Source organism: Acomys minous (assembly GCF_964271855.1).
Source record: "Acomys minous genome assembly, chromosome: 8".
Taxonomy (NCBI): domain Eukaryota; kingdom Metazoa; phylum Chordata; class Mammalia; order Rodentia; family Muridae; genus Acomys; species Acomys minous.
In genome coordinates, this window is record NC_140489.1 from 44,949,508 (window position 1) to 44,975,142 (window position 25,635).

At 43.0% G+C, this 25,635-nt stretch overlaps 1 protein-coding gene across 1 annotated transcript in view; it reads left to right on the top strand.

Annotated features, from left to right (window-relative positions):
- Window positions 1–25,635, top strand: part of CCDC175 (coiled-coil domain containing 175) — a 57,086-nt gene that overhangs the window by 30,947 nt on the left and 504 nt on the right. The window contains exons 10-20 of the mRNA XM_084792324.1: window positions 285–395; window positions 3,786–3,857; window positions 4,869–5,004; window positions 5,695–5,826; window positions 10,092–10,230; window positions 13,139–13,218; window positions 15,132–15,284; window positions 18,409–18,511; window positions 20,899–20,942; window positions 21,437–21,620; window positions 25,447–25,572. Of these exons, the coding sequence (XP_084648450.1) occupies window positions 285–395; window positions 3,786–3,857; window positions 4,869–5,004; window positions 5,695–5,826; window positions 10,092–10,230; window positions 13,139–13,218; window positions 15,132–15,284; window positions 18,409–18,511; window positions 20,899–20,942; window positions 21,437–21,620; window positions 25,447–25,572 (1,280 nt within the window). The remainder of the gene's footprint in view (window positions 1–284; window positions 396–3,785; window positions 3,858–4,868; window positions 5,005–5,694; window positions 5,827–10,091; window positions 10,231–13,138; window positions 13,219–15,131; window positions 15,285–18,408; window positions 18,512–20,898; window positions 20,943–21,436; window positions 21,621–25,446; window positions 25,573–25,635) is intronic.

Sequence of the window (25,635 nt, forward strand, 5' to 3'; positions counted from 1 at the left end):
GGGCATTGGATCCCAGGTACTGGATAAGGATGGTTCTGAGGTGCCATATGGGTGCTTGAACTCAGGTCCAGGTCCTGAGAAGAACAAGTGCTCTTAACTACTGAGCCATCTCTCCAGCCGCCCCCCCCCCCGTTCCTTTTAAAAGAATTTATACATGGAATTGTTTTCCTTGCCTTGGTAAAGATTTTTTTTCTGCCAATGGTGGCTATGCCTCTGTATTTAACCTCAAGATGATTGTCCCAACCTTCAGTAAAATGACTGCCACTTCTCTTTCTTCACCATAGCAACCAGAAACAGGTGTCACTTATTAATCAGAAGGAAAGCTTCCTGGAGCAGAGAAAGCTCAACATCAAAAATATGGAAAACGGATTTGGAACCCTTCAGGATCTGCACGAGTATGGTTTTTTTTTGTTTTGTTTTTTGTTTTTTGTGCCTTTGCCATTTTAAACTTTTACTCTGCACTGTGTTTGCTTTTTAAAACTGGAACGATAAATCTGTTTGGACATGTAATGCATTACAAGGAAGAAGGCTTATAACTAGGTCTTTCTTGTTTCCAAGTTATAAAGTTCCCAAGCAGCAGGGAGCTCACTGTCAATGCATCTTTTACTGAAGGGGTGGACATGTGCTATGGAAGCTAATGACACAAGGGAGGGACCAGATTTAGGGCTGGTGACAAGCCGGCTCCTGACCATTATCTCCATGATTTTCACCAGTATCCTCCATTTTTGCTATTCCAAGTCATTTGCATTTTTCCTAACAAAGTAGTGCCTATATGCAAATTTAATTTTTAAAAAGTAGACATGTATAATTTATAGAAAAATTATTGTGTTCTCTTCAGAGAAATAATATTTGATAGTAGTTTGCCTCACATGCTCACATGCTTTTAAATGCATATTTACATAGAGAGATGAGTATATATTGTACATATTTAAAATTAGATTTTATTACTCTATAACATGAGCTTCCAGTTAAAATTCATCTGTGCAAAGACTGAAACACTGCTCAACACACTTGCCTTGAACATTCCAGCTCTAGGTTCAATCCCAGCACCACAGGAGACAACAAAGCAGAAAAAGAAGAATGAGTAAGACCCAAGATTTTGAGACAATTAGAAGAAAAAAAGAAAAACACTTTAATATGCAGGCATAAACTATAACTTTCTGAATAGGACTCCAATAGTCTGGGCATAACAGTGGAAACTGACAGACAGGGTTGTATCAAGTTATAAAGTTATTGGGCAGCAAAGAAAACAGTTACCATCATAAAGAGAAAGCCCACAAGATAGGATAAAATCTTTGCCAGCTACTCATCTGACAAAGGATCACTATCCAAAATATATAAAGAACTCAAAAACTTAAATACCCAATGAACAAAGAGTCCGTTCAATGAATGTGCAAATGAATTAAACAAACTTCTCCAAATAGGAGACACAAATGATCCACTAATACATGATCAACTGCTCACCATCCTTACCCATAAAAGAAATGCAGATAAGAACTACACCAAAGCCGGGCGTGGTGGCGCACATCTTTAACTCCAGCACTCAGGAGGCAAAGGCAAGCAGATAGCTTGAGTTAGAGGCCGGCTTGGTCTACAAAGCGAGTCCAGGACAGCCAAGGCTACACAGAGAGACCCTGTCTCGAAAAAACAAAAACACAAAACAACAACAACAACAACAAAAAACTACACTGAGACCCCATTTCACCCCAGTAAGAGAGGTTAAGAAAGAAAATTACAGAGAGGATATGTACAGAAAGGAACATTTATATACTATTAATGGCTACATCAGTGTAGCCACTATGGACATCAGTACAGGGGTTCCCTAAAACAAACAAACAAACAAAAAACCAAACATAAAACTACTACATGACCCAGCCACTACATATCACTCCTAGGATGTCCCCTAAGAAATCTAAAAACATACCATAGAGATCCCTGAACACCTATATTCACAGTAGGCAAGTTATGGGTAGCCCTCAACAGATGAATGGCTAAGGAAAATGTGGTATTTGTAAACAATATAATTATTCATTGTTTTTCAACCCAATGAATAACAAAACTGTATCATTTGTAGTTATCCATAGATAAAATGAATCACAGTCCAAGACAGATTCACATGTTTTCTTTCATGTGTGGAACCTAGACTTCTAACTAAAAACAATACGAAAGCACAAAGGAAACTGCGGAATGGAGGACCACTCAAGGGAGGGAGAAAGGAGGGAAAGGGAAGGGAATGCAATCAAAGCACATTGTACCATATATGAAGACAGCACGAATTTTTTGTGCATCACTAATTCAAACATACAAAAAAGATGACACTTCATGACTGAGTTGTTTCATGCCAAGGATGCATAAAAACACTCAGGAACAGAAAGCACATGATCATCCTAATAGCCACAGAAAAGGCTTTTGACAAAGTTCAAAATCCTTTCATATAAAAATCTCCAAAGAAACTAGAAAAGATGCTGTGGCACACTTAAACCCAATAGTATACTAACTGGGGGAAAATTGAAAGTATTTTCTTTAAAGTCGAGTAAGATTCAGAAGTACTGACACTTTGCACACTTACTTAACACAGTGTTCAGCCTGAGCAGAAAGGTGGGAGGGAAAAGCAGAATGAACGCAAACAAGAAACAAAGGGGCAGCACGTGAATTGAATACAGGGCAGTGATGGGGGCAGCTTATACAACAAGACAGGTGGTGGTGAAAACTTTGCACACAGCAGGAGAACTGTGGGGTGTGACATTGTATTAGGGTCGCTGTCGCTGTGATGTCATGCACACGACCAAAGCAACTTGGGGAGGAAAGGGTTTATTCGGTTTGCATTTCCATATCATTGTTCCTCATGGAAGGCAGTAAGGACAGGAACTCAAGCAGAGCAGGAACCTGGAGGCAAGAGCTGAGTCAGAGGCCAGGGAGGGGTGTTGCCTGTAGGCTCCTCCCTCTTGGTTTCCTCAGCTGGGTCTTCCCACCATGGATCACCAAATAAGAAAATGCCCCACAGGCTTTTGCTTGCCTGATCTTATGGAGGCATTTTCTCCACTTTTGCTGCCTCCTTTTAGATGGCTCTGACTTGACAGTTGACAGAACTAACCAGCACAGACATGAAGTGTAGGTTCTTACCATGATTGTCTCTGTACAGATACACAACCACTTAACCATCTATTTGCATCGTACCCGCTTCAGAAGGGAAACAGTGAACCTTGCTATCTCATGAAAGAACAGGAGAACTGATCTGCGTTCAATCAGATCTTATTTTTCAAATGAATAATGAAAGCATATTAGTTACAGTTTGTTCGTTTGGTTTTTGGTTGTTTTGGTTTGGTTTTGGTTTGTACAAAATTAGAACTGTCTAGAATGCAGAATTCCTTGATGGTTTGTTGATCTTGACCTCTCCCATGGCCGTGTTATTCTCCCTTCACAGCCCGTGGGCAGCAAGCCTCCCGAGCTGTGTTACTGCACAGTTCTTATTTTCTACGCCCTTTGTAAATGATCACACCCTTTCCTCGGTACGATCACACCTCCGTTCTGGCCCCCACATTCCTTCCCACCAACTGTTAGCCTCCCGAGGCTGCCTTCGGTGGCTTTCTTAGATTCTTTCCTCCGTTCGTGGATACTCCGCCCAGGGCTTGCAGGAGCAGCTCAAGTGCCCTTCTATAAGATGGCCGCTAACATTTCCAGTCGTCTCGTGGTTATCCATATTCATTGTAAGAAGTATGTTAAGATTTTTTATGTATTTGAAAATTAGAAATATAAAATCTAATATGTACAACTATTATCTTTAGAGCAACAAAGGAAGTATATCGAAAACAAATAAAAGTCATGAGTGACAATCTGGAAAGAGAAATTCAGAGAAGGTAATGTGGGGTGTGTGTGTGTGTGTGTGTGTGTGTGTGTGTGTGTGTGTGTGTGTGTGTGTGTGATCATTAGTCTATGTTATCAAGAGTCCAATAGAATTACTGTCCTAAATTAAATTGTATATAAAGTCACTCAGATCTAGATGTGTTTGTTAGGCTGTGTTTTGATTTTGCACTGAAAAAAAACAAAACAGAGTTTTCCATGTCAGTTGGGGGAAATCACCACAGAGCAAGATTATCAATACTGGCACAATGTTTGCTGTCCATCCAGACTTCTGTGTCAACTTATAGTAAGGGTAATCTGGGGAACATTCGTTAAGATCACACACTTTCATGTGAGCCACTCTGTCTTATTAATCCTAACCATGGTCAGTTAATCTGTTCTCATTGCTCCCACTCCTGTGTAGTTGGCAAATGATACTGGTCCCCTCCTTACAAATCTGTTGTGAATATCAAAGAGGCAATTCATCAAAAGCATGTAGAGCAAATGTACCTAGTAAGCACTCACTAGCACTTAGGTCTATTTTATTAGCATTGTTGTTGTTAATGTTATAATTCCTAAAACTCAAAACTGTACATTTTTATACTTCTCCAAAGATGCAGCCTTGTTTTTCCGCTGTGGTAGAGAGAAAAGTGTGAGAATCTAAAAAGTTTCCTGGTAGCACCTGGCTGCTTTGGGTAACGGCATTACTATCGGGCCGTGCTTCTCCCTTCTCCGCCATCTCTGGAGACTGTCTCATTCCCATCTCCAACATGAAAGTCAAGAGTGGCCGGGTGCAGCTTCTGCACTATGCCTATGGACATCAGAACAGTGGCTCACTTGGGAGCTGCTCACAGAGTCAGTGCTGTGGCAGCCAGTGTTCTGCCTTCTGTTCAGTCAGTGTACAGTGTACTTCACTAACGGCCCGGGCAATGTTGTAAAACTGTAGCCAGACTTGTTTTGCTTCATACGTTGGGTAAACTGCCACGCCAATATAACTAATGGCAATTCTGTTTTGTTCTGATCTCTAGCGTCGTAACACAGTGGAAAATAGCCTGTGCAATAAAAAGGCACGGACGTTGGCTACTAAAGATAAAGCTGACCATGCGAAAAATTATAACTGAAATTGAGCTTGCAGAAGAGAGGCGAGTTGAATTACTTGATGAGGTAAGGGAACAACCCAGGGTGTTTAGGATTATGGTAGACCCTTATGCAGAAATTAGTAACACCCATTCAACAGTTAAATAAACATTATTTTCCTAAAAGGTATTTTCTTGATTTTATGGTTAGAGTGAACTCTTACTTTTTCTTTCTTCAGCAGTCTGTCCATTTGGTATATGACAACTAAAGATGTTTAAATCTTTTTATTTTGTTATATTTATTTATCTATGTGTGTATGAGGTGGAGGTTGGAGGACAACTTCAAGGAATTAGTTCTCTCCTTCCACCATATGGGTCCCAGAAATGAAACTCAGGTCACCAGGCTACCTACTAAACCATCCATAAGGTCCAAGAGAGGGTCATCAAATAAGTAATAGTGTTCTCTAGGGTGTGTCAGAAGCCTGAAAGAAGATCCTCCATTCCCAAAGATCCTTTATCACTTCTACACTTACCGTTTGTACACCATCACCACCATCACCACCACCACCACCACCACCACCACCACCACCACCACCATCACTACCACCACCCCAGCCTTCTCATTCCTTGTGTCATTTTAGATTTTGTTTGGTAGAATACTAAACCTCTAAAGGAAAAGGGTACTTCCTCTTTGATGCTTGCTGAGCTTCTCAGCAGTTTAGAAAAGTAAAATGAGCCAGGACAAGAGAAATGACAAATCTTGTTTTCCTCTAACTAGACAAAGCAGAGAGAGAAGGAGATCAATGACTTTGTGAAACAAATTGAGAAATTTAAGATGGAATTAAGAGAAGAAGAGAAGTCATTTGTCAAAAGAGAGAAAAAGTTAATCGAAGAAGTATACAAGTATGAGGTAAATTTTATTTTGCATCTAAGAATAATTTTGGAGGATTCTGTGAAGGAAAGGGGGATGATTTATTGCATGTGATCATGACCATGTGAGTATAAAATAAATCTTCCAGCATGAACAAAGACAAGGAAGGCCACAAGTTCATTCTGCATGCTTCTTTTTTCTGAAGAAGAAAAAGAACTAGCAGGCTTTTTCTTTCCAGTTAAAACAAAACAAAACAAAACAAAAACCACCCACGTACTTCCAATTTTGTCAAGCAACAAGCAAGACACATTGCTCGGAGGGGTGAAGTTGTTTTGTAAGCCAGTGGGAGCTGTCACAACAAAGTGGGGAGAACACTGAGGAGTAGCTCTCAGAACTCCTTGATAATCTTTGGAAGCCAAGCAGGGGCAAATCAAGGGGCACTAGAGAAAAGGGAAACAACAAGTCCAGGCTTCCAGATGCTGTGGACAGTAGGCATGCAGTTCCTCCTAGCCCACCCCACCCCTGCTGCCATGCACTTTTCCAAGGTGGTAACATTAAGCAAGGGCTGTGTCTTGGAGGCAGCTGCTGGAAAAACAGCCGAAGGGACTGAGGTCCTGGGTAGAAGCATAATCAGTCATAGATGATTGTCAAGACAGATGTAGCCTTCATCCACGCTATATGTAATGTACTGTTTTTTAATTGTTGAATGTTAAATGCCGGTGCTTGCTTTGCTTTTAATGTCTAGTGTGTTGGATGTGGTATTATTTTTTTTCCATTGCTGCGGTAAAATACCATAACCATGGCAACTTACAGAAGGAAAGGTTTGTTTAGCTTACAGCTCTAAAGGGATGAGAGTCCATTCTGATGGAAAGCCTGGCTCCAAGTGAAGGCCCACATAGCGACCACAAACAGGAAGCAGAGAGAGCAAGCTGAAAGTAGAGCAAGGTGGTAAGAGCTTTGACTGCCCCAGCTCTCAAATCACACCACACATTAGGAATCAAGAATTCAAATACCCAAGACTATAGGGGATGGGTCTCATACAAGCCACCACGGGTATGATAATTGGCTGTGATGAATACATAAGTGAAGGACTTGCAAGAAGGAAAGACCTTTTTTAAGCCCCCATGGTTTCAGAGGCTCAAGTCTATGGCTTGCTCCACTGCTACAGCCTTGTGATGAGACAAAACATGAAGGCAGCAAGAGCCTGTGTAGGACAAAGCACACTTCCTCATGGCCAGAAGGGAAAGAGAGGGAGAGAGAGAGAGAGAGAGAGAGAGAGAGAGAGAGGCAGGAGGGCCAGGGGCAAGATACCGATGAAAGGCACATTCAGTCATTACCTGTTTCTCCAAATAGACCCTACCTACTTGCTTTTACATTCCCCAATTTGTCACCAAATAGCACTGCCCACGGAGGAACTAAACCTTCAACAATAAAGCCGTGAGTGGCAATTCCTATGAAAGCAAACACTTGGTAAACCTCATGGAAAGATGACTAGTGTTACTCAGGAGCAATTACATGATTACAACTCAAATTGACCACAGCCTATTAGGCTGAAGCTTTCCTGACCCTAATGAACTTCAAAGAGAAGTCTCAGCTGTGCCAAAGAGAGCTTTCTTTGAAGGAAACAAGTCTCTTACTGTATCAAGGAAGTAGAGAGCCCTCAAGTTTCAGTATAAAATGTATTGTGATCTGAACCCATTTTTCCTTCAATCTCATCCTACCATGTGGAAATCTTTGTATATTGCCCATTCAAAATAGCTAATTCTTTCTAATATGAATACTAAAAATAAAGCAGAGATATTTTCCCAAAAAAATGTCATGAGAAAAACAAGTAAAGGGGGAGACAAATGAAATTGTTTTTTAAAAAATGTGAACAAACTTTTCTTTGTGAATTTAAAAAGTAATTCAATACAGACACAAAGACAGATCATCAGTATGGAAATACAAGAGCTTTGAGAAGAGATGTCAGCAACTGATGGCCACAAAGCAGGTTGCAGTGAGATATGAAAAATAATGGCACTTCCCCCTTGATAACCACCGTCCGTAACCCCAGATACATTTCAAATCTGTTTCTGCCTTTGGTTTATACCACAAAGATCCCCCAAGTAGAAATGAAACAATCTCGGGTTCTGATCAATAAAACCATAAAGCACCCTCGGGGGGACCATCGCCCTCTCCAGGAGTGAGATCTCCAAACTCATGAGACTCAAAGTCAAAACCCTTAGGCTCAATAGTAACAAACTCTGTTGTCACTTAGATCCCTGATGCATATGTCCTAAGGCAAACAGCCTTAACTATTAGTCTGATTCATAAAACAGTGTCAAAAAGTGTTAAGTGCTATCTCCCTGGCAATACTGTGCCTGGCTCTTCCTTGGTGTCTGGAGCTCTGCTATAATTCACCTGTCAGAGTATCCCATAAGCCTTGTACATCACTGTGATTTTTGGGTCCCTCAAATTTAGTAGGATCTTGTGAGAGACACGGAGCCTCTGTGGAAGAGTTGGGTATAGAAGTTGATCTTCTGAATGGCTCAATCTGCTGAAGCTCTCAACTGTACAGCCTCTGCTGGACTCTGAAGTTAGTAGAAGGAACACTTAAGTAACACACATGGGAAATGAGCAGCTGACAGCAAGACCAATCAAGAGGTGCTGAATAAGCTGCAACTCACAAACATGGACTTCTGCCTTCCAAGACTCGGATTTCAGAAGTTAGGGCTCACCGTTACTATGTTGAGTAAACACGTGGCTCAGGAATGGGAGGTGCTGAAGAAAAAGCTGGAAGGAGCTAACGATGATTCAATCCTGTCGCATGCCAACACCCTGCTCCCACAGACAGGTAACAACATCCCTGATCTGTGCTGTACCTGGGACCCACAGCCATTCCAAACACATGATTTCTTGTCAACATGGCACTGACATCCCAGGCCCCATGCAGACAACAGGGAAGAATGGATGTAGTCACGCGTGTACCAGTAACTCTGATGTACCCTTTTTCAGAAAAGGCAATACAGATAAGACAAATTTGAGTTTCTTAATCTGTTCAATGGTAAGGCCTGGAGATATTAATTTCGGCTTCCTCATTATACCTTTAAATTGTAGTTAAAGCATACACATACTTATTTTTCTGTCTTTCCCCCTGCCAAAAAAATATTCTAATGGTAATTTGGGTGTTGACACATAAGCTGTGAGCGAGATGCTGTATCAAGATGTATGCTAAAGAGTTAATCATCCTTTCTCCTCTGTATTGAAAACTGATGTTGCATAAGCTTCTGAGTTTCTTGCCCCTAGATGGGGGCCAAGGGCCAGCTCCATCCCAGAATTCCTCTCATTGAAGAAGGAAAGAATCGATATTAAATATCAGTTGACCATTCCTGCTTTAATCCACTCTAATTTGTAAATCTGCTATAGTTTCCCAACAAAAACGATTATCCCATCTGGAACTAAATAAAACCTGAGTTGGACGAATGTTTCAGATAGGTTTCTATTACTTGAATAAAACACTGACCATAAACAACCTGGCCAGGAAAAGGGTTTGTTTGGCTTCCATGTCCCAGGTCCCCTGAGGGAAGGCAAGGCAGGAACTCAGAGCAGGAACCTGGATGCAGGAACTGAAGCAGAGGCTGCAGAAAGCGCTGCTTACTAGCTCGCTCTCCATGCCTTGCTCATCCCACTTTCTTATAAAAGCCAATACCATTTGTCCAGGGCTGACACCTCCCACCCACAATAGGCTAAACCCTCCCACATCAATCATTAACCAAGAAAGGTCTCTCTAGGTTTGCCCACAGGCTCATCGTGTGGGGGCAGGTTTTCAGTTGAGGTTCTCTCTTCCCAAGTGATCACAGCCTGTGTCAAGGTGACAAAAACCCAACCAGCACAATTAAGTAAACATATATTCCTGCTTTCCTCGGCGCACCATTCCCCATTTGTTGTACTCTACATTCAATTGTCTCTGCGCTGTCCACATTTCTTGGAAGATGCATGTTCTATCTCACTGCCCTTCTTCATAGAACATGAATGAGCCAAAGGCAAGTTCTCTCAAGCACGTTTCGGTTGCATAGGTAGTAGGAATGGAAACCCGACAGCAGAGGTTCAGAACCATCAGCATCTTTGTAGCTTGAATGGCAGGTTCCCAGGGTGAGTAAACACGGCAGCACATATTTATTGAAAACACAGAGAGGGTGTCAGATGCCCCTCTCAGCAGCCGCTGTGGAGGACAAGACCTCTCCCCTTCGGAGAACATCCCTTTTCCTCTGAGCTGTGTTATACATCCACATCACGCTCCTCAATCAGCTTTGCTTTCTTCAAAGGACCTCCTCATGAGGGAAGAGCAGATTTACAAGGAGAAGGAGGAGGAGCTGGTTGACAGTCTTCCACACCTTCAGGTAGCAGAAGATGACTTCATGGAAAAGAACAGGAACCTCAAGACCCTCCACAACGATGTTTCAGGTGGGTATGAGGCTTTTGTTGACTGACTCCAATGCCCTCTCCTCTGCTCTGCCTGCACAAAGCAGGCGACAATCTGTCATACACCCAAGGAGAAGTGAATCTAACTTGCTTGTCGCCATTAACTCTACTTTCCAGTTCGTTTCATCTGCTGGATACATTCCTCTTTTCCACACTAAGTGCTTTCTCCCCACTCAGTGCCGCCTCCCTCCTCCCCTTCCTTCCTCCCTTCCCTTCTCCCTGCCCTCCTCCCCTGCCCTTCTCCCCTTATGTCCTCCCTTCCCTCCTGTCTCCCTCCTCCCCTGCCCTCCTCCCCCCTTCCCTCCTCCTTCTCTCTCCTTCCTGCAAGTAGCTAGCCACCCCATCCACCACTTAACCCATCCCTAAGGCAGAGATACATAAGACTTACCATAGATAGGAGCTTTCAGAAGCTGTGGATTATGTCTGTAAGTATGTATCTTCCATATTCCATTACACAGCACAACATGTGTGCAGATAGCCATGTGTGTTCAAATAAAAATAATCATTTCCTCCACGAATTCAGATGTGGTCACCTAACCTGCACCTAAGGTCCGGACTTCTTGACTCTTGCAGTCATTGAGGAAATAGAAGGCCACTATCTAGGAGCTCTGTGCAGGCCTTTGAGCAGCTAGCACGTGGGAATCAGAAGGATCCAGGGTAAAAGAAAGGATCAGAATGGGATCCATGAAAGAACAGTCTTCTGGGGCAGGAGCAGGAGTGAGCGGGTAGCAATAACCATAAAGATACAGATTAATACATCCTGTGTCAATAAGATCAACTGTAAAGCAAAGAAACCATTAAAAATGAATAGTGACTATTTACAAGAAGGATAAAATTTTCAAGAATGTATAAATATAATAGTATGAGCCTGGACAGTTTGTCTGCCATTTCTGAGCTGACTTTCTATTTCTTGTCTGATTTTCATCTGATCAACTCAGGTAGGATTTCACTTGACTCTTGTCCGCAGCGACTGTTTGATAGGGACTTTAATCTCCCCCATCTACCCACCTCTCCTCTCAGTACAAAGAAGAAAGTGAAGGAAACACTGTCAGAATTAAAATAGGCAACACCTCCCAAGTTCTGAATCTTTTTCAAAGGACAAAGGGGGTTGAGGGATGGGGGAGGGGAGGAGGACGACAGCAGCCAGGAAGAAGGAAGTGCTCAATGCCTTTCCAAGACAGTCCACAGACACAGTTCTCACACAGTGCAGGGGGTGAGGGGTTAGTAAGATACAGTGGGCCAGCCACCTGCATACATCTTAGCTGCATCCTGAAACTTGACACTAATAGGTTTGGGGAAAGGATGAGGAGAAGGTAGAGGAGAAAGAAGAAAGGGAACACATGCAGGAGAGGCCATGGAAAAGTGTATCAGAGAGGCCGACAGCTCTCTCTGTAGAAAGTGTGTCATAGGCATCGCTGTAGCTCAGGGCTGTGAAGACCCAGCCACAGGAAGGTTCACAAACAGCATTTAGGCTTCCAAGGCAAGCCCTCCCTCTGAGTTGTAGCTGAGTGCTTTGCCTTGATGCTGGCAAAGAAATGAGACAGGGTGCTCCAGAGAAAAGGGACAGTGTTGCAGCAAGGTCCCTTTCCCTCCTCCCCCCTCCAAGGAGTGCTGACAATGTCATGATTAAAAGCTGATTTCCATTAAAAAGCCATCAGAAAGATATTAGGTAATGGAAACTGTAGCAAAGGACTTTCCTCTTGATCAAGTGTGGCAAGAAAGAATACATGACAGTGACTGAAATTCATCACCTGAAGTTGACATTTTACGAGATTTACTCAGGGACTGGAGAGCTGGCTCAGTGGTTAAGAGCACGGACTACTCCCAAAAAGGTCCCAGGTTCAACTCGCAGCACTCAGTCCCTGTGATGCATAACTACCCATCACCTCCAGGGAATCCAATGCCCTCTTCTGGCCTCAGTGGGTGCAAACCCATACACAGACATACAAACACCCAATTAAAAAAATTTTTTTTAAATGTTAAAAATATTTTTCAAAAGATTTACTCCTCCACGGTGCATTGCTCCACCCAAAGGGAGACCAAATGACTCTTGCCCTGAGGGAACCTGAGAGGCACTGACAATGGATGGACACCTTCCCCTAAAGTAGCCGGGGAGCAATGATACACATTTTACAATTGTTTTGTAGATCTTGCTGTAAATTCATGATATTGGCATGAAACACTCTAAGTAGGGACTAATTTGTACATTGTTGTGACGGTCTAAATTGTAAAAATTTGCTAAAGCAAAAGCCACAACTGCATGGCGAGATGAAAGGGAAGAGACCTATACCAATAGGTAGGAATGGAGAACGTGTTGACATGAGTAAATATACGAAATCTTCCCATGTTATGCTAAGAAATTAATAGAAATTTGTGAAAATAACCGCAACTTTATTAGCATGTCATTTAAGAAAACTGAGCTAAGTGGAAGACACAACTAAAGGGACACTTCTTTGAAAATGGTTGAGGGGCCTGGAGATACAGCCCGGCAGTCAAAAGCATTTGGTACACAGTCATGAGGACCAGAGTTCAGATAACAGTACCTATGAGATAAGCTGGGCATCCTTCAAATACCGGAAACTCAGCTCTGATGCCATCTCTGACCACCATATACCTTTGAGTACACCATGTGTGCACACTCCCTTTGTCTCTCACACATATGCATAAATAAAACAGACCTAAAAGGGACAAACAGATGAAGTGTTTGATTCCGAGGAGCCACACACAGGGACAGATGCCCTGAGGAGCAGCTAGCTGCCTTTTATTTTGGTAATGGTTCATCACAGTGTGACTATTAAAACTATGCATGCCTTGCATTGATTAATGTTTTTTCAACTAAACTTTGTGAACAGTTATTTTTTTCTCTCTCTCTTGCTCTCTTCTCAAATAGCAAAGAAGCAAGAGGAGAAGCTATTGAACAACTACATCCTCCGCTTTAAAAGGGACATCGCCAGATATACGGGGAACAAGGTAAGGCATCGTTGTGGTTTTCTGTCCCGTGCTATTTGCTGGGTCAGAGACTGGAGTCCAGACCTTGTCTATGCTAGTCAAGTGTTGCGTCACTGGAGCTATGTCCTCAGGCCACGGTTTTCTTAGGCAGGGTTTTCCAGTGTAGTCAATTCTCTGCCTAAACTCATGAACTCTCGCCTTAGCCTCTGGAGTGCTGAGAAAAAAAGGTGCTACCACCCAGAGCCCCTGCCTCCTTTTAATTGAAATACTGTTGCAATGCAAACAATACTATTTACTCGGTTTTCCTGGAAGTTATTCTATCAACATCAATGTTTAAAATTGCAGTCAATGTAAACATGGGGGGGGGGGGAGGCAGTTCTCCACTATTGTGATACATACCTGAGAGAAACAACTTAATGGAAGAAAGGTCTATTTGCTCTCAGAGGTCCCTGATCAGCTGGCTCCTCTTTTTTCTGAGCTGTCATTATGGAGGAAGCACATGGCTGAAGAAAGCCTTTCACCTCATGGCCACCATGAGGCAAAGAAGAGGAATGCGAAGAAGGGACTGGGACCACTATGCCATTCAAAAGCACACCCCCAGAAACCCATTTCCTCCAGCCAGGCCTCGCCTTCCACAGTCCCAGCATCTCCAAATACTTTGTATCCATCAATGTACTAGAGTTGCTAGGTGAGCACCCTCGTGGCCTAATTGTCTCCGAGATGCTGTCAGAGACATGCCAGAAGTGAGCTTTACACATCTAGGTTCCGAAGCTCTCAGTCCCATCAGATTAACAAACAAAATTCAGAAGGCAGGGGCCTCTGGAACCAACTCAAGTATGACGGTAGAAAAAAAAAATGTTGACCAATGAGGAGACCTAAGTGCTCTCATTCGTAAGATGGGATCGACTCTACTCTTTGAGGATAAGTAAGCAGAGATTGTGGGAGACAGAACAAAACAGGAGCACGTAATGAAAGGTTTACTATCTTTCAAAATACATTATGTATAGTTTCATTATAAACTTTTTACATAGAGTTGGTTAGTTGAACATGGAATTATATTTTGATATATCTGGATTTCAAACATGATTTTTTAATATGCTATATGGGAAATATAAATAAGAACATTACAAGGAAGTATAATACACACACAAGTGCACACACATACACATGCTTGTGTGCACAGACACATTCCTTTTTCTTAATAAGATGCTTTGGGGGAAAAAAAAAAGATGCTCCTGGTGAGGACTGTATGATACAGAAAGACCACAGGGTTTATAATGATATAATAACTAAGAACTGCATAGAAAATTCAGGAAGAAAAAAATTCAATAAGTGACTTTTTTTTTTAAAGAATCAGGGTTAGTGACATAGATCAGTTGGAAGAGTGCTTGCCTAAAGTGTGTGAGTACCAGGTTCAGTCCTTAACACAGCAGTCTGATCTTGGTGACTCACAGCTGCAATGTTAGCACTTGGGAGGTGGAAACAGGAATAGCAGAGGTCCAGAGTCACCTTCACCTACGTGGTGACTTCTGAGGCCAGCCTGAGACACTTTGCACCCTGTCACAAACACAAGCAAACAACAGATACGTTAACAAGTAAATAAATATCCATAGAGTAAATACTCCCTCCTTCTAGGAACATTAAATCTTCTTTTTAAAATCTCAGTGAATTCCTCCACTTTCTCCCCCACCTGGAGAGGCAATTGTTCATGTATCAAAGCATAGTCAGCTTTGTCCACACACAGCCCTGGCAGAGTCCACAAGTAAGTTTTCAGTAAGCAGCTTTTGGGATCTTCTGTTGGACCATTGTCACGGTCAGCTGGATGGATGAGGAATGAACACAGAACTAGGTTCTGGCTGTGACCTGGGTAGCCTAATGCTGGTGTCCTGCCCTTGGGACCCGAGGAATTAACTGTGGCTCTTGTGTTTGGGCAGGACAATTTAAAGCAAGAATTAAAACAGTTACGAGAATGTGAAAGTAAAAAAACCCAAGAGAATTTTGAAATCCTAAGGAACTTAGAGAACAAAATCTATGTAAACGACCAAAAGTCAACCCTTCTCATCCTGGAAAATAAAAAAATCAAAGAAGTAAGTTGAAGAGCACTTCACTTTTCTAATGGTTTTGGTTGGCTGCTTGGACCAGCAGGACTCGCGCGTCTCCTCACCAGAGTCCCACCAACTTCTCCACCAGACACCAGGTTTGCCCAGATCCAAACATTACATGTGAAGAATGATGTCATACACATTGATGCTCGACCTTGCAGCCCTGAGGTTCATTCTCACTGAGTTTAGAGCACTATTCCTCGGTCCGTGTGGTTCTCCACTCCATGAGCATGGTGTTTATCTAGACAGTGCTATTAGTGGGGCTTTGGAGAATTTCTTTTGACTATTACCAAATCTGCTCCTAAATCCATTCTAATATAATCATTTTAATAGACAGACATACATCTGTTGGTTAGAGATCCTAACTGGAACTGCAAAGTCATTGGGTGTTACTTCCACTGAGGGAGGGTAAAGACCATGACCCAAACTCTGGTCAAATTCTGCAAGTTTTATTTTCTGTAAGAAAAGACAGGGATATCTCTTCCTAAAGCAGGGTTTGAGAAAAATAGCACCTAGCATGGGAGAAGGTAGGGCTTAAATAGTGTGTTCTCAAGAGCTGGGAGATCTCCAGAGGAATTTTGGTTACATAGGAACTTGGCCGAACATTTCAAAATTATTTGGCAGAGCATCTTATCAGGGTCAAACTCCACGGGGGGAGGGACCATGTCAAATTCCAGAAACATGTCAAAGCATGGTCAACCTGGGTTTTGCAGCAAGCAGAAATGATCTTGTCCTGACTTTATAAGAACATGGCTTCCATCTTTAAGATGGATTCAGGCTGGTCCATCATTGGATGAGCATCTTCTGCAGTAGTACAGAGTGCAAGGCTCCCAAAAGGCATCTCACTGAGTGTCCCTCCCACAAGCAATGTGTGAAAGCCCTGACACACGCATCCTCACCTGTGTTGATGTCACCTTAAGAGATGAAAGCACAGGCTTCCTCTTGGATTAGTTTGACCAAGAGCAAGCCCAAATTTGGGTTCTTTTCTCCCTAGCGTCTTCTGTCATTGGGTGGTAGCCTGTCTCTAGCCAGTCTGTTGTGTGTGTCTGAGAAGTCCCTGTTGCCTGGCCATTGTGTTTCTGTCTGGTCTGTGGATATTTATGTCCCTAACAAAGAACTTGACTGTGTTTATTGAACAGTGCAGAAAACAGTGTGGGAAAGAGATGAAGATTTCTTTACGGACATCTTTAACAGGCTTTTCCAAGAGAAGAAGTTGCTTTAGTGACCCAGAATAGCAGCCTAAACCTCAACAGGTGTTATCAACCCATAGCCACGTGTTTCTTCCTGCACTTATGGGCTATCTGCTTAGCTTAAGGCTGCTTTTAACCTACTGGCTGATTTCAGAAAACAATTGTCACAACACACACATACACACAGGTTATTCTAGATCAAGGGCGTGGAAGTGTACCTAACTTAAGAGTAAAGCTATGAATTTACTTTGGGGTGTAAAAGCAGGTTGAGTAGGAAGTCCAAGGCACAGTGAAGCTGGTTTCATTGTTCTTTTAAAAGCAGGTTAAACTTAACCAGGTTGATTGTACAGTGGGACAGCAGGTGGAGAACATCGTTCCAAATGCTCTCAAGGCATTTTATTAGCATGGTGGACAGGCCTGGCGAACGGTTTGTCTTTTTGGCATCAAGAGATATTTTCAGAAAATTTTATCATCCAACTGTGTCTTTTCAGTTCAGCCATTCTGGTGGGTGTGTGGCCTGGTGTTCCATACATCTGTGTCCCCTTGACAACTAAAGAAATACGTATTTGTATGTTGTTGGGCACTCAGATAGCCTCATTTGTAAAAGTTGCATTCAAGTTTTCTTTGCCTAGCTAAAAAATTAATTTGTCTGCACCATATCAATTAATAGTTCTACAGCAAATAAGTTAAAATCTCCATTTTATGGACATTAATTTTTAGGAGTTATATTTCAAAAGAGTAAGGCTTTGCCTGCTTGTACTTCAAATTTACCCATTTAAAAATTTTAGACTGTATGTCCAACAATTAAATCTATACTGATTTTGATGCTCAGAATTGTTGGATCCAATAGTTTTTACAACACAGGTATAACGCATAATTTCTGTATTTCATAATCTGTGACATGGCAGTAATATCAGAAATTTATACAATATTCCCTCATTTGAAAGATGTGAGTTAGAGTCTATCACGCATTGTATACACTGTCCTCGGTGTCTCACTAGGTGGATGCTGCTTCTTGTAATCTGAGAGCTATAAGAAAGTGTATTTTTAATGACTTTTTCCACTAAACCATAAAAACCTTGACATTAGGGTCTGCATCAATGTTCCAGGAGTTGTGGGACTTGATTTCATTCGATGCCCACAATAACTTCAAAAGTCAGTTACTATATTATGTGCCTTTTAGACGAGAAAATACTCTAGGTTTATTTGTTGTTTCAAGAATTGTTCGTAGGTAAAGAAGAAAAAAATTTTTTTTTTATTTTCAGCAGAAACCTGATAAGGGGAGTAACCTGGCCACTGCCTGATGCAGTGGCGTAAAGGAAACCCCTTCATCTCTCTGAGTGATTTCTTTCTGTCTGATGAATGTCACCAATCTCACATGCTTTGTGTGGAAGAGCTAAAGCAATGTAAGGACTAGTGGTTTTCAGAATGATGCACATACTATGAAGAGCTTTGGTCCCTACCCACCTCAGTAGCCTTCGTACACACAACACAACATTGTGCTGCCAACCTTTGACACAAACTTGGGAGAAATTTTATGTACTTGCTGAAGTGTCCCGCCCCTAGCCTTTCTTCCTAGAGAGACAATATCTAAGATTTACTACAAGCATGAGAATTCCTAGTGCTACATTTTGTGCAAGGACCATTTTTCTTGTGGATGTGAAGCATTCGGGAAGAAGGTCTTTTAACTTCCTCCTGGGTCAAGTCATACTCAGAACACCATGTTTATTTGTTTGGCTGCGGAAATGGTAAGAAAGCAGGACCCTTTGTCTCCTCGCTCGAGTGGAGGTAGACACAGTAGAACGGTGGGGGGCATCATGAAGCATCACTGTACATTTGGTGAATGACTGCATAGACATGTCACTAGCTCAATGCACCGAGAGCAGGTGCTGAGAGCAGGTGGTGCCTTTCATTCGCAGTATATTGCCTACCTGAAGAAGGAAATCCAAGCATACAGACAAATGGGACAGAAGAATGTGCAGGACTCAGGTGACCTGTCTTGGCAGCTGATAGCTCAGCACAGTAAGTAATGCCTCACCCTTTCCATACTATCATGCTCTCATTCAAATCAGTCTGGGTCATTTGCATATAATAAAATGCATCTATTTTAAGGTCAGTGAATCTTGAGGGATGTGGGTACCCTGGCTGTCACTGCCACCACCACAGCAAAGTGTAGACCGTGTTCACCATTGTATACCTTGTCACAGGTTAAGTCTGGATGCCCTTCACGGGCTCCTGGTTTGAGAGCTTGCGGTACTATAGGAGGGTTGTGAACCTTTGCGGGGTGAGGCTCGACTGATGAAGGGGGTCCTTAGGGCTTTAAGGGTTATGAGCATCCCTGATTCCAGCCTGCGCTGTCTGCTTCCCAAGCTACCAAGATCCCTGGGGGTCTCTCCCACACAGCCCCATCACCACAGACAGCTGCCCCGTGGTGCCACAGGGAACCAAGACTCTCCAAAACTATTGGCCTAAATCGCTTCCTTCCTTAAGCTCTTTCTATCAGGTATTTATTTTGGCTACAAAAGTGACTACCAGCTGATCTATCACCTCACCTCCCGCCTCTGGAAACTATTCACCTGCCTTCTAACACTAATGATTAGACAAAAAGAAATAGCGCCGTATGTACACTTCTGTACCTGACTTCTTTGTCCCCACAAAATGAATCTTTAAGATTCATTCATGAAGCCACGTGTCAGGCCTCACGCCTGTAATCCCAATACTTAGATGGCTGAAACAGAGAAACTGATGTGAGTGAAGGACCAGCCTGGGCTACACAGTAAGTTCCTGCTGTGAGTGAAGGACCAGCCTGGGCTACACAGTAAGTTCCTGCTGTGAGTGAAGGACCAGCCTCGGTTACACAGTAAGTTCCTGCTGTGAGTGAAGGACCAGCCTGGGCTACATAGCAAGTTCCTACTGTGAGTGAAGGACCAGCCTGGGCTATACAGTAAGCTCCATGTCAGCCTAAACAAGAGTTTTAATCTGCCTCAAAACAACAACAAAAACTCCAAAGAGTCCACCTCTGTTCTTTCTCGAGCCATAAGCTTCCTCCCTTTGGTGCAGTGCAGCAGTATCAGCTATCCATACTTCATCTGTTGCCCGGGGGAGGGATATTTGCCTCTTCTTCATTTGTCACAAGGGAAGCATCTACAGACATTCATTTAGAAGCGTTTTTCTGATTTTCCCCCTTAGGTAATACCTGGGAATGGGATGGCTGGCTTGCATGGTTATTGGCAGAGTAATTTTAAGAAAATCCACATAGAATGGTGTGATAGCATGGTTTTAATATGCCTTTCCCTGTGATGGCCATCAGTTCGTGTGGTTCCCAGCTATCTGAAAATCATCTTTGTTGAACTGTCTTGAACCACCAAACTATTCAGGCATAATCAATATCATAAAGTAGGGCTGGAGAGATGGCTCAGTAGTCAAGAGCACTTGCAGTTCTTTCAGAGGACCAGAGTCAGTTTCTAGCCACCCGTGTCATGCAGGTCACAGCTGCCTAGAACGCCAGCTTCACCACAGCTGATGCTCTCTCCTGGCCTCCTTGGGCTCCTGAACTTATATGTGACTTTCATACATACATACATACATACATACATACATACATACATACATACATACAAATAAATCTCTTAAAAAAACTAAAGACCCAACAAATACCACCAAGTTATCAGCTTAGGGCAAAGAATTTACTTTGCTCATGAACTGGTAACATGATCAGAGCTTGGAGACAACTTGCCTATTCTGTGGGGCAAAAACTCCACCCTCCAAAGACCCACCCATTCCTATGTCCAATATTGATGTAGTGCTCAAATGTGCCCTGTGGAAACTGTTGGCCAGAACACAGCCTGGTGGTCTCTGCACATAACTGCTGGACTCTAAGAAAAGCATCACAGGACCACATTGGAAGCTGGTGGTACTGTCATGATCTAGCCTTGGAAGTCACAGTTTTGCTCCCACAAGACTCTGGGGTTAAAATAATTGTTCTAGAACAAGGGGCGGGCATCAGCACCAAGATGCAAGAGGCCTTCGTGAGCAGGTGCAGAGTGGAGCCACCTTTGGGAGTTGTCAGCTGCTACATGTCCACTTAAGTATTTCACCCATAACCTTGTGTTTTAGTGTTCTTATCATTGAGCTAAAGTGTTCATACATTCGGGGATTTATTTAGTTCTCTTGATTCAGTCTGAGTTTTGACTCAGGGTTTCCTATTAACTTTTTGCCATGAGGTCAAGATAAAGTGGTATTTCTCTCTCTCTCTCTCTCTCTCTCTCTCTCTCTCTCTCTCTCTCTCTCTCGTTCACTCTCACTCTCTTAGTTTGGAAGTAGAAAGGTCTAAATAAAAGACTTTTTAAACTTTTAATTATTAAAATACTAATATTGTTTTTGTAACCATTGTATTTTAAATATTTCAGGACAGTATTCAGATCTGCTGGTACTGTTTCAGATCATAATTAAGGTGAGGGTTGTTTCCTACATTATGTTGCATATATGTTTCCAAAAGAGTTTACCTACCATTGTGTGTGTGTGTGTGTGTGTGTGTGTGTGTGTGTGCATGTGTTTGTATGTGCATGTAACTAGTATGTATTTAAGCACATAGGGACAGAATTGTGAGTCTGGACAAAAATGTGTGGTGTCCCCATCACATCCATTGTGTCAAATGCCACTACGAAATCTTAATCCTTCAGAAATTATCTTCTTATGTTACCACTCCCTTCCTTCCTTCTTTCTTTTCCCTCTCTTCTTCTCTTTCCTTCTTTGTTATTGAAAGCTCACACACAACGCATCTGGTTTTGGGCCTGTGCTGTCTGATCTTACTTGCTGTTCAGACCCGGCCTCTGCATAGACCTGCAGTCTTTCACCCATGACAGTATTTTGGCGGTAATGTACTGAGAATGTTATTCATCTTACTGTCATTTGCATTCACACGTCCCAAATGCCACCCCCTTTAAGGAACTGGTGAGCACTGGACAAGACACTCTGCAAGAAATTAAGACTCTGATAGAGCATCTGATACACAGGGACGAGAGTATCAAGTTCATGGGCGGCTGGCTGCTGGGGAGCATCGAAAGGCTGCAGCTGCTCATAGAAGAAGAGTTACCGCCCGACCTTCCCAACCAGCACCCTGACAAGCCTGGTAATGTAGAGCTTCCTGCTGCCGTACTGCAGCCAGTGGCATGAAAATAAGGGGCTCCTTGGGGGACTGGCCATCAAAGAAAGGACTAGGACTGTTCCCCCCGATGCTGGGCACTCCACCAACCACAGCAATCACCTTTGGGCTGGGTTTGTTGGAACACTTGGTCGGTTCTTTCTTTCACTTGAGGTAAGTTTCAAGAGAACTAAAATTTCTTCAAAAACTAGATTATTTTTTGAGACAGGCTCTTACTGTGGAGTCTAGCATGCTGGTGAACTCGGGATCTTCCTGCCTGAACTCCCTGAGTGCTGGGATTATAGGCACAACCCAGCACACCTGACTCAGAAACATTCTTTGTTTAAAGGGGCATTCAATTCCTACATTCTGGAGTTAGAGAGATTAAAACACTTGTTGCCCTGCAGAGGACCTGAGTTTGATTCCCAGCACCCAAATAACGGCTCACAACCATCCTAACTCCAGTGCCAGGCATCTGTCGCCCTCTTCTGACCTCCATGGCTACCAGGCACTTACATGGCATTAAGTACATGCATACAAAACATGCATACAAATAAATTAAATAAATTTAAAAGTGATAACTCCCTAAATTCTTAAACAGAAAAATAATCAAGTATAATTTCATCTCTTCTTTCTATGCTGAAATTTGGCATTAAAAACACCAATTCTCTTCTCTGAGAAAAAAAAAGAATCTAATGTCTTCTGGGCCTTTCTGAGCTGTAGGTGTGGCCTGTGCTTCACCCCCCTGTCCCCCCTCCCCCCCCCCAAGTCTTGAACATTCACCATCTGACTCTGCAGAAACCACTGAGAACTGGCCTGTTTGCATTGGCATGCTTTTGTCCAGACACAGGAGAGAGGCTCTTTGGATAAAGCCTAAGGTCACACAGGTTTAGACAGGGAAAATCAAGGCTGACATTTTTTTCTAGACCACACAGTGGTGAACATCTACAATGAAATAAAATGAAAATTGTATTTTCATTGAGACTGAGAAGAATATTATGGAAGAATATGCTTATTACAGAGAGTTTTCAAAAGTCGGTAACAAAACAACAAAGTGAGTAACAAACCTTCAATCTAAAGCACAGTACTTGGGGCTGGGGAAACTTCTCTGTGGTTAAAGGCACTTGCTTTTGCAGCTGACCCGTATTTTGGTTCCCAGCACCCACAGGGCAGCTCCCACCCATCTATAACTCCAGTTCCCGGGGGGGATCTGACACCTCCCTTTGGCACCAGGCCTGCACGTGGTGCACATACACACATGCAAGCAAACACTCATTCGTATAAAAGCAAATGAACCCCTAAAACAAAAGTGAGCGAGCCTAAGAAATGTTACAGTCAACAAGCATTTACTAACCGCGTATTCTGTGTCAAGCTCTAAGACACCTGGGTTACCATGGGGAATGAGAAATCCTCCGTCCAAATGGGACTCAGGGTCCAGTGGAGAGCTGGGCCTCACAAGGGCCAGATAGTATTTTTGGCACTGCCAGCACCAATGTCTCTGCAGCAGTCACGTAGTTCTGTCTGGCATGACAGAATTGCCCATTAGGCTGTAACTTGCCCACTGCAGACACAGGAGGAGGAGAATCGGGAATCGTTGAAATGTATATTGATTCCTGCGTATGCCGAAAGTGGAGCTTAGGAAGTGAGGATGAATGTAAGCGGCAGCTGGGTTAAAGAGTCAGGAGCTAAGGGCTCTGAAGAGCTGGAAGCTGAGCGAGTTCTAGAGGCAGATCGCTGGCTTGCCGTAGCTCTGCCCATCTCAGCTCCCGGGGCACGGGCAGAATGTGGGCTTTAAAGCCAGGTGGGCTTGGACTCCTGCTGCCCTGTCCCTTCCTCACTTTCCCCAGTTGTAAAGAAAGAGAGACAACAAACAGGCGCCCCAAACCAGCCCGTATTGAGTGTTCCTCGGGCCTCTGGAATCTCGCACCATCCCCGGGTCACAGCCAGGCAGTCTCTTCTGAGCTGCTGGAGCCCAGCCGATCTCCGCTGCCTACTCTTGGACATAGTATATCGGTACAGTCCTTCAGGCCCCGCCCTCCTCACACCCACTACCTTAGGTTTTTGTTTTTCTTTGTACTGAGTGCCCCTGGGCAAAAGAAGAGATGGTTAGAATTAAGAGATCTCTTCCAGTGGATCTAGTGGAGCCCCAGGGATAGAGCTCTCTTGTTGGATGCTGAAAGCACACAGGAATGTCAGAGGCAGGTGCAGATGTGATGAGCTGGCCTAGAGCGCCAAGTACAGTTGGAAGGAAGAATTGAGTAGCGGACCAGAACGCTAAATGCCACAATTCACCTGAAAACCCAATTATCTTTTTACCTTTCCTGTTTTATAAGCAAAAATGTAAGGAGATATACCTAAACCAAACAGTAGCAGTACAGGTTACTTTTAAGTTATTAAAAATATTTTTGGGCCAAAGAGATGGCTCAGTGGGTAAAGGTCCGAGCTTGACACCTGAGTCCAATTCCTAGGACCTATATATACCCTACCAGGTGTCGTCTGAGCTGCATATATGTTGTGACACGTGTGCTATACCCACTGCCCCCCCCAACATGCATGTGCAGGGTCACATCACACTACACACACACACACACATACACACATGAGAGAGAGAGAGAGAGAGAGAGAGAGAGAGAGAGAGAGAGAGAGAGGAGAGAGAGATGACAACTTTTTAAAGAACCTTTTCACTATTTTTCCTTAATTTCTAGTCAGAATGAAAACAAATCAAATTTAAATATACTCACTATTGCTTTCCTTGTTTTTATTTTTATTTTTAAATCAGCATGCCATTTGCATACATAATGAGTTTGGGCTAACCCTCCTTATCCATCCGTGTGCTCCTCCTCTCTCCTGTCTCCAAGCCCTGCCCCAACTTGTGCCCTTCTTCTCTGCTCACCTATCTGTGCACCTCAAACCAAACCAAACGGGTCCCAGGGAAAAACTAAGCTCTAGATAAGGAAGACCCTTAGGACAGTGCTTCTCAGACACTCCACCCGGAGGTTCAAAGAAAAGGGTCCACCCTGAGGCTGCTGGGTGCCCAGGGGTGAGGTCAGGCATGTCTTGTTTAAATCTCTACGTGGCTCCAGTGAGCAGCCTCGTCTTATAAACTGATAGTTTTGGATAAACATGTTAAACTCAGCAATACAATCCAAAGTAAGAAAACATTTTGCCTTTCAAGGTACTCAGGGCTGAATAGCAAAGTAAATTTAAAGCCCACAGCAGTAAAAACTGCACTGTGCCTTGAGTTCCTCGGACAAGGCAAAAAATAAGCTAGGATGAGAGGTAATTTACATTGTTTTCTAAATTTATTTATATATTATTTTGGTTTTTTGAGGCAGGGCTTCTCTGTGTAGCCCTGGCTGTCCTAAAACTTTTCTCTGTATACCAGGCTGGCCTTGGACTCACAGTGATTCCTCCTGCCTTTGCCTCCTGAGTAACTGGGATTTATTTTCCATATTTTTAATAAACACATTTTATCAAACTATTTACTAACATGAGCAAGCAGCATGGCTATGGTATTTGTAATTTCATGTCTATGAAAGCAGACTGTAAAATGCACATATTATGTATCCCTGGCAATCTCTGCCTTTGGAGAACTGCAATTTTTTTTTCTTCCTAGAACAGGACACAGGAAGGTAACTGTCAAACAGCTTCAAACGCAGTGGGTTCAGAGGTGGTCCATCAGACAAGTAACCTCTCACGTGTGGACTGTGTTAGCCACTTGAAGATACTTGGAGGAACTCAGCCTTTTAATGAACATTAATAACTACAAAGCCTGTGTAAGATACAAATAGAGTTAAAAAAATTTTTCTTACAGGAAAGAAGCGAAGGAATGGCAAAACGGTCCATTTCGCCCTAACTACTCACGATGGGATAACAGTAACCAGGAGCTGCAAAAAGGTTAAGGAAACAGCCCAGCGACTACCACAGCTGCGCAGGCGATGTGAGTGCACCCAAGCTCATCTCTCGCAGCACTAATGGAAGTCTCCAGAGCTGCCATGGAGGA